A 10,057-nucleotide genomic window follows, 5' to 3' on the forward strand; every position below is an offset into this window, starting at 1 on the left:
CCTATACTCTGAAGAGTTTTGATCAAGAAAGGATGCTGTACTTTGTCAAAAGCTTTTTCTGCATCTATTGAGAGGATCATATGATTCTTGTTCTTTCTTTTGTTAATGTATTGTATCACATTGATTGATTTGCGGATGTTGAACCAACCTTGCAGCCCAGGGATAAATCCCACTTGGTCATGGTGAATAATCCTTTTAATATACTGTTGGATCCTATTGGCTAGTATTTTGGTGAGAATTTTTGCATCCATGTTCATCAGGGATATTGGTCTGTAATTCTCCTTTTTGTTGGGGTCTTTGTCTGGTTTTGGGATCAAGGTAATGCTGGCCTCATAAAATGAGTTTGGAAGTTTTCCTTCCATTTCTATTTTTTGGAACAGTTTCAGAAGAATAGGTATTAATTCTTCTTGAAAGGTTTGGTAGAATTCCCCTGGGAAGCCATCTGGCCCTGAGCTTTTGTTTTTTGGGAGATTTTTGATGACTGCTTCAATTTCCTTAGTGGTTATAGGTCTGTTCAGGTTTTCTATTTCATCCTGGTTCAGTTTTGGTAGTTGATACATCTCTAGGAATGCATCCATCTCTTCCAGGTTATCTAATTTGCTGGCATAGAGTTGCTCATAATATGTTCTTATAATTGTTTGTATTTCTTTGGTGTTGGTTGTGATCTCTCCTCTTTCATTCATGATTTTGTTGATTTGGGTCATTTCTCTTCTCTTTTTGATAAGTCTGGCTAGGGGTTTATCAATCTTGTTAATTCTTTCAAAGAACCAGCTCCTAGTTTGTTGATCTGTTCTACTGTTCTTTTAGTTTCTATTTCATTGATTTCTGCTCTGATCTTTATGATTTCTCTTCTCCTGCTGGGTTTAGGCTTTATTTGCTGTTCTTTCTCCAGCTCCTTTAGGTGGAGGGTTAGGTTGTGTACTTGAGACCTTTCTTGTTTCTTGAGAAAGGCTTGTATTGCTATATACTTTCCTCTTAGGACTGCCTTTGCTGCATCCCAAAGATTTTGAACAGTTGTGTTTTCATTTTCATTGGTTTCCATGTATTTTTTTAATTCTTCTTTAATTTCCTGGTTGACCCATTCATTCTTCAGTAAGATGCTCCTTAGCCTCCATGTATTGGAGTTCTTTCTGACTTTCTTCTTGTGATTGAGTTCTAGTTTCAAAGCATTGTGGTCTGAAAATAGGCAGGGAATGATCCCAATCTTTTGGTACTGGTTGAGACCTGATTTATGACCTAGGATGTGATCTATTCTGGAGAATGTTCCATGGGCACTAGAGAAGAATGTGTATTCCGTTGCTTTGGGGTGGAATGTTCTGAATATGTCTGTGAAGTCCATTTGGTCCAGTGTGTCATTTAAAGTCTTTATTTCCTTGTTGATCTTTTGCTTAGACGATTTGTCCATTTCAGTGAGGGGGATGTTAAAGTCCCCCACTATTATTGTATTGTTGTCGATGTGTGTCTTTGCTTTTGTTATTAATTGCCTTATATAATTGGCTGCTCCCATGTTAGGGGCATAGATATTTACAATTGTTAGATCTTCTTGTTGGATAGATCCTTTAAGTATGATACAGTGTCCTTCCTCATCTCTTATTACAGTCTTTGGTTTAAAATCTACTTTGTCTGATATAAGGATTGCCACCCCAGCTTTCTTTTGGTGTCCATTAGCATGGTAAATGGTTTTCCACCCCCTCACTTTCAATTTGGGGGTGTCTTTGGTTCTAAAATGAGTCTCTTGCAGACAGCATATTGATGGGTCTTGTTTTTTAATCCAGTCTGTTAGCCTGTGTCTTTTGATTGGGGCATTTAGCCCATTTACATTCAGGGTAACTATTGAAAGATAGGAATTTAGTGCCATTGTATTGCCTGTAAGGTGACTGTTACCGTATATTGTCTGTGTTCCTTTCTGGTCTATGTTGCTTTGGTATTTCTTTAATATATGCTGACTTCTTAATGTATGCACTACACTTTATAACCATTTCTAGTGATTCCTTCTTTGGCTTTTGTGGCTCTGCCTTTTGCTGCATTTCTCCTTTCTTTTTTTTTTGCCTCATTGGCTGACTGTATCTCACCACTTTCAACCTGTGGGGGACCCTTAAAGCTATGTTTTCCACCGTCAGATGTGTATGTGAAGACTGCTAGAGCTGAAAACAACAACAAAAGCAAGGAAAGTCATCTCACCCTTTTGTGAGTTTGATGGGCTTTCTGAGCAGAAAGTGAAAGATGTGTACTAAAAGAGACAATTCTCAGTTCAAGTCTCTGGCTAATGAGACAAGCGCCAGTTCTTGGTTGCTATTGGTTATTGCCCTGACTTATGTCACAAACGTGTAGGCCTCATTTTCAAAGCAGGCAGGGATGGGTTGATGAAGGTTCTAACACATGGCTTCACAGTGGGCAAATGTGTATCTGTAAGACCATGGTTGTTACCAGCACAGCCTTCTTTTGCTCAGTCTTTGCATTGGCTCCTCAGTAAGCTCTTTCCTTCCCACATCTTCTTTGGTTGAGCCTGGCTAAAGGATTCTCACCTTTCTGGGATCTTTTATTTCTTAAAGCTGACATGGCAACACTAAATTAGTGATCATTTATCAACATGACATCAGCAAAACTGGAGTCACCAAAATGACCTCCCTTTTTCGTTTTCCTGTTGCTATCAACACACCCCATTCTTTGGGTCTTCCTGGTTAGAAAATCTAGATTCTTCGCTCTTACTTGATTTGTCTATCCTCCTTTTTATGACATGGGTTCCCAAAGCTAGATCTTTCATCCTTTTAACTTCTCTTTAGGTTCATCCTCTTTTTCTCCCCATTACCCTCTATCTCATCCTCTGTAGAATAGCCCTTGATCTCTCCTATTCTGAATTATCCCAACAGCCTTAAGGCACATTTTTCTGCCTTTGGCATCTTTCCACCACTATCTTACATGCCCCTGTGAAACAGCACTTTTATTTCATTACTGACCTGCTCAGGGAACTGCAGTGACTCCCAAGTGCCTACCACATGGAGGCCAAACACATGCAGCTGGCTCTCATCATTCTGTCCAGTCTTATCCCCCTCTACGCAACCAGCTCTGAGGCTCTACCACGCTCACCCTTAGCCAGGCAGGCGTCCTCATGGCCACCCCGCAGTGTTAGGCCTATTACTGTCCCTGGGGCTTTGCTTTGGATTTTCCTTCCATAATGTGACCTCCTTCATACTCCTCTCCCTCAGACGATTTAATCCTGTCTTTATCTTTCAGGCTCCATGTCGAGTCCCACCTCCTCCACATTTTCCACAAACTTCCCCAAGGACTCCAGTTCTCTTTTTCTCTCTTTTTTTTTTTGAATCTCCAACTCCTTTACACTTCTCTTCATTACTATGCAGTTGAGTCCTTAATTGTTCTCAAAATGTTGAGGACTTTTAGTTTTATCTTCATAGCTAATCTTCTGGATCCTTCTATCTCTTACGTATCTCCATAGCACCCAGCAAAGATGCTGGGTATATTGAAGATGCTTGACATTTTTAGATGAATTGCTTGAAAGGGATAAGACTAGGTAACAGTTCCGTTAAGGAGACTTTTTTTTTTGAGAGGGGGGAATCAGGACTGGGTCAGATATCTCAAATAAGCACACACAATACAGTTGGAATTTTCTAGAGCAGGGCTGGCAAACTAGGACCCATGGGCCAAATATGGTCTGCTGTCCATTTTTGTAAAAACTCTTTTGTTGGAAAACAGCCAAGGTCTTTCCTTTGTGTTGTGGGTGGCTGGTTTTGTGCTACAGTGGCAGAATTGAGTAGTTGAAACAGAGATCTTCTGGTGTGCAAAGCCTAAAATATTTAATGTCTGCCCTTCTACAGAAAAAGTTTGCTGACCCTTGATCAAGAGGACAAAGTACAACATCCACTGGTTCTTCCTTTGGTTGTTAACTTACTTAATTAAAGTCCATCTTATTTACATCCTAGTCCACCATATCTTTTTGTGCATAAAGTAAACTAACTGGTAGCAATATTACCTTCAAATAATGCCTTCAAATAAAATTCCAAAGCATATCTGATTTATTTTAAACTAAAGAGATTTAGGAAAAAATGGAAAGCTATTTTATGTTACTAATGAGAAATTTATCTTGGAGGTTTTCCTACTGACAGAAGGAGGAGATTTTCAGTCTTTTGCACATTGGAAGAAGTCTGCCTATAGGGAGTAAAGTTATTTTCCCTCCTGAGAAGATTCTAGGAAAACAGTAACAACCATAATGTGTTTTCAGAGGTCTCTTAAATGATTTATGAAGCAAAGACAGTACTAGAACAATGCCATATAATGATGTAAGAATATAAGAAGAAATAGCACAAGAAAAAATGAGGTAATGGGGAATGTCAGAAACAACTTCAATTTAGCTAGCTTCTGAGGAAATTAAGGAATCACATTACGAAAACGTCTTCACAGTCACATTCGGACTGTTTATCTTCATCAAAAGCAATAACATCATATCATCTTTTCTGCTTCCTGTGTCCCTGTAGTTTCTGTGACCTGTTAATTTTTTTCCTCGGATATTCTCCTCATCCTTCTACTTCTCTTCATTCCTGTTTATACTTATTTAGTGGCCACTCATCGGAAACCTTTCTGAGGCCCATAAATACTCTTCAAACTGATCTCTAATTTCCTCTTAGTACTATGCACCCCTGCCAGATAATTCTTTTAAAAACATGATTTTATCATTTTCTTGCTCACAAACAATGTTTAAATATAGTTTAAATTCTTTAACTTGTTGTTCAAGACTTCAGAAGTCTGGCACCATCCTCTCTCTCCCCTGGTCTCCCATTGCTGCCCATTATGCATCACACAGTCCAGCTACACTAAATGTCTCGCTTTTTTTTTTTTTCTCTCAGGTCTTTGCTTCCATTTTCTCCTGCACTTGGAATGCACCCCATCATTTCATGTCTCCTAGTTCTTTTCGTACTTCAAGACTATATCATGTTTCCAGACACATTGCAAGTCAGGATCGAGTAGGTTACAGTGCAGAAGCAAACAATATAAAGACAGTTTCTTTTGTGTTCATGCTCCCCGTCTAGTGTGGGTTGAGAGTGGTGCTCTACTCATAGTTATTACTCAGGGACTTGGGTTTTGGAGTCTTGATCTCAACACGTGCTTACATGTTCACCATCGGAGTAGGAAAGTGATATGAGGAAATGTACAGTGGACCTTCATGTGGCATCTTAAATTGCTCTTAAGATGCTTAAAACTTATGCTAGGTTTTTAAAGCTTCTACAAGGGTGTGCCGTCTATCACTTCTGCTCACATTTAACAGATCAGAGCAAGTCATAGAGCTTTGCCTAACTTCAGAGTCTATGGAGAAGTGTCTTCCTATCCAAGGCCTTGACTAGGGGTGACGCAAGCAAGGCACTTAGGATGCAAAATACTCACATCCCATGACCATACTCAGTAATGAATGATGGGTTCATTTTTTCCTGTTGGAGTATGACTGAATTTGATAAGGGCTCTTCCAAGCATTATATTATTTGAATTGATACATTGGCCGATTCCTGGGCATATACACTGTTCTCTTGATTTAAGAAATTTGTCTGGAAACCATCCTAATTTACTCAAATTGTGGAATTATGCACACAATAAAACCTTCTACTCTGGGGATTAGAATAATAGATGTTGCCAGTGATGAAGGTTTTATCTGATCTACTAAAACTGTTTGTCATCCACTGAGTCTAGAATTACTCTTCAGTATAATTTGGAGCAGTTAAGGCGGTAGAAAGTGTAATTGGGAAGGAAACATAATTATTGGTGTGCTTTTCTCTTCTAGGTGAGGTGTAATTCCTACAGACCAGAAGCTGCCCGAGAACAAATCCAAATTGGTGCTCACAGCCCCCCTCAGTTTAGGTAAATGGGCAAATTGGTGACCCTCATTTTTAAATGTGCGTCTCCCACCTCCTCCCCGACTCAGCCATCCCTGTGCTATACCAAATGGGAGATCGGAACAAAAGCCTGTATTGTGAACAGCGATATCTCCATTTTGCGGACAGAAATATCTGGCCAAACAGAAACTGAGCACCTTTTCTTTCACAGTAGGAAGCTAGTTTAGTCAGAATTCTCTTTAAAAAAAAAAAAACAAAAAAAACAAAAAACTGTCTCTGGTAGGCACTGATGCATGCCTCTGGTCCAGTGCTATATCAAGAGATCCATGAGATAGTACAAGACTCCAAAGGTACTTTAGAATCCAAATCAAAGCTTTAGTATTAATTCCCATTTATTATCTTCCAGTTTTTGAAAGGCCCCAGTCCAGGGGTGTCATGAGCACCATGGGTGCTCAGTAAACTGAAGTATTTGATCTATCCAACCACCTACTTTTTTGTGTGTGGGGGCCAAAAATGTCTCTTTCCTTAGACAACGATGGTGTATTTTGTGTTCTAGAATATCCTGTTAAATGCCTCTTGTTCTTTCACACAGCGAACTGGCAGACATGAATGAATGCCTGCTTCCCAAATAGCTCTGAACACAAAAGAGGATGTATGGTGATATTTAGCTATTAGAATTCATATCTGAAGTCAAAGCGCTATGGTTTGGTTTTCAGTTTGAATCATTTTTTGAAACAGTTGCTTCAAATGAAGGGAAAGGGATTATGAACTATAATCTTGTTTAATTGTCAGAATGTACAAAATAACAAGTAAAAATAAAATTAAGGTTAGTGTACTTATCAGTGCTAGGTTTCTAGCCCAGTTTGAGGGAGATTCTATAGTTGGGGTCAGAGAATTATAATGGGATATATAAGAAACTATAGTAATTTTTATTGATTGATTCTTTCCTTAGAGCATGTTATATCTGGATATCTTTATGTTTAATGTTTAAATGAATCCATCAGCACAGTGTAGGAAGATCATCTAAAATTTCTCCTATATTTAAAAATCTTATTCCTAAAACCTTGCTTTAGAAATGCTTCAGAAACTGACTCTAAATTACCGAGTACCGTAAAAATCTAATCACAGTGTTAGAAAATTCTCCCCCACTGGGCTAAACTGTCAAAAAATGCTGACAGTCTCTAATGAACTAAAATATGCTCCCACCGATGAATGGTGCAGATAGAAACCACACAGTAGATTAATTACTTAACAGATAAGATTTTAGAAACTAATTTCCTTTTACTAACTAGTTACCTGTAATGTTGGATTTTCGCTGATAATTTGCAGAGTATACTTACTAATTATCAGCTAAATTCTCTTTAACATTTGCCCAGGGTGAATCACACTATGAAATATGCATCCCTACTCATATATCCCAGCTAAAACACAAGAGGTTTGAATACAAGCCAGTATATTCCTTCACATGCCCATAGGTGACAGAGTCATTAGGGAAGAAATAGTAACTAAGAACGCTGAGTCTCTAGTCAACCCTTTGAATATGCAGTTGAGTAAGAAATAGATGAGGGGGCAGTTTTTGCTGGCTTGTTAGTGATGTCTGCAGTAACTATAGATTTTGAGTACAGCAGAAATCACACAATGGAAATACCACTGCCAACCAAAGTGCTGAGTAGGAATCCACAGTCTTTACTGCAGTCAGGGAACTTGCAAGGACACCAGATTTTGGAACTAACTCCAGTAAAACAGTCCTCATCAATAACGCAATAACGAGTAGACACCATTCATTAGTTTGTTGTGTGGACCAAATTCTAGGTAAATATGAACCTTCATGCATAATGGGAATTAAGTGGAAGTGTTTTTGTAGGTCGGATGAGGTCTTAGGTAGCAACGACAGGGATGAATCTTACAGACATAATAATATTGAGTGAAAGAAGCCAGGAACAACAGAGTGCATACTGTGTGATTCCATTGATACGAAGTTCAAAAACAGGCAAAACTAATCTATGGTGATAGAGGTCAGACTAGTAGTTATCCTTGGAAGTTCCACTGGTAGGGCACACGGTGGAGCCTTCTAGGTGCTGGAAATATTCCATGTCTTGTTCTGGGTGGTAGTAACATGGGTATATACACTTGAACACTTTGTATCAGTTATACCTCCCATAAAAGTTAAAAAAATAGAAAGCCTAAGTATTGGTAAATATAACAATTTATAGGAATCTAAATTTATAGGACTATATAGTCATATACATGATTTATAGGAACTGTAAATCCTACAGTTTATAGGAATTTGAGGGTATTGGGAAGATTAATAAGAGCATTTGCCTGGCATTCAGGAGATGCTGGTTCTAGTCTCAGCTCTGTGAATTTCTTTGGAAATTTACTTCTCCCATTTGGGCTTCAGTCGTCTCCCCTGTAGTAAACAGATGAAGCGAATGCAACATCCCTGTGAGCAATATGCTGCTACAGTTTTATCCAGAACCTGTTGAGATGGAAGAATTAAATGACATGAGCTGTGACATATCTTTTCCAGGGTCAATGGTGCAGTTAGCAACTTCGAAGAATTCCAGAAAGCCTTTAAGTGTCCACTGAATTCCACGATGAACAGAGGCCTGGACTCCTGCCGACTCTGGTAGCTGGGCCGCTGTTGTATGCCGGCCCGAGAGCCATGCAGTACTAGTAGAGGCCACACGGAGCGCTCATCGCCACTGCTTTCAGCCTATATTCCCCGCCCTGCCCCGCCCCGCCCCACAGGACTCCTGGTTTTAGCGCATCTTCCTTATTTGGGTGTTGGTTGGATCTAAACACTATATTCAAATTGTAGGGCTCAAAAAAATGGAATCCGAGAAGTGATCCCAGTATGTTTCTTTACAAAACCAAACTAACAAAAATAAATCTCTAGGCCCCTTTTGTTAAAACATTATCTGCTGGATTGTTGCTCTTGTCCATTTTTAGTGTGTAAACAGCTAGATGGTAGATACCGTTCTAAGCCACAGCTTCGCAGGGGGCCTAAGTAGAATGTATCCAGAAAAAAAAATTCTGTCTATTAAATGTGTAACCCTCAATGATGAAGACATGTTCCTGGAATACCTGGTAGGTCTTACCTCTCTATAGAACACGGTGCTAGGCTTTATGTATCGTCGTCCCCAGCGTTTATAAACTCTATGGTAGTTAAGTTAGAAATGTGTTGAAGCTTCATTTTACGGTTTCTGCTGAAATTTTTGCCTTCAGTTTGGAAGTCTGTTGGGATGAAAATGCATCTCGCAGCTTATATCTGACGTCGCTGATTGCCCTGTTCCAGTCAGCCTGAACAAAGCTGGCCAAAAGGCTACTTGAGAAAGGATTTCAGTTTATCAAATAGAAAAAAGAAAAAAAAGATGTGTCTTTAAGGCCCGGAAGAAGTCACAACTCCTCGTCACGTAACAGTGGGGACATGAAGAGATGAAATCTCCACCATTTGATCTCTTTTGCCCAAGCCTCAGTGATTATGTCTGTCTGCCGGACACTTTTCTTTAGTCCGATTCTTACTTGTCTTATTACCTTCATATATGAGCACTTTTTTGATTCTGAAATGAGCAGGCATTGAGAAGATGATTTTCTGATTCTCCATTAGGGACGTTACAGCTTCCGTTCTCCTTTAGCACAAAGCAACAAATACCACATTGAGGTGTGGGTGCAAAGTACCCTTGAGTTTTGCCTCAGTTAATGTTACCTCTCTTTGAAAAAAGCTTTTTGAAAAATTTCTTGATTGAAGACATTTTAGAATTTATTGATTAAATTTAGAATTCCCTGCATAGTCCAAAGAAACATAATTTTCACTGTCCAGGCCTTCTAAATAGCCTGTAAGGAAGAGCAGGACTAAGTTTTTGATCCTCAGGACTTTATGCTTTCAAGGGAACTCCATCTCTTATTAGTGTGTGTGTGTGTGTGTGTGTGTGTGTGTGTGTGTGTAGGATATAATTGTGATGGCCTTAAACTGGCATTTCCAGTTTCTTAAAATAGCTGTCACCCCTTTGTGTTATTCATTGTGTATGCAGTTTTGGCCAATAGGAAAATCTCAAAAGCAAAAGGACAAATTCAGACTAACCATGGGAGGCCATTTTGCACCCCTGTGATTTGTTGTCCTTTTTACTTTTTAAATGTAAGTGTGTGCCATGCCTTTTCAAAACCGTGGGAACTTCTGAAGGGAGAAAAATGCAGGGGCTCCATCATGAGGAAAACAG

The 10,057-nt window shown here is 39.2% G+C and overlaps 1 protein-coding gene across 1 annotated transcript in view; it reads left to right on the top strand.

Moving 5' to 3' along the window:
• PHEX (phosphate regulating endopeptidase homolog X-linked) overlaps window positions 1–9,762 on the top strand; it is a 217,000-nt gene extending 207,238 nt beyond the window's left edge. The window contains exons 22-23 of the mRNA XM_035000704.1: window positions 5,786–5,862; window positions 8,368–9,762. Of these exons, the coding sequence (XP_034856595.1) occupies window positions 5,786–5,862; window positions 8,368–8,470 (180 nt within the window). The 3' untranslated portion in view covers window positions 8,471–9,762. The remainder of the gene's footprint in view (window positions 1–5,785; window positions 5,863–8,367) is intronic.
• The last annotated feature ends 295 nt before the right edge of the window (window positions 9,763–10,057 follow it).

Source organism: Mirounga leonina, unplaced genomic scaffold (assembly GCF_011800145.1).
Source record: "Mirounga leonina isolate KUSES-001 unplaced genomic scaffold, KU_Mleo_1.0 Mir_101595, whole genome shotgun sequence".
Lineage (NCBI taxonomy): Eukaryota > Metazoa > Chordata > Mammalia > Carnivora > Phocidae > Mirounga > Mirounga leonina.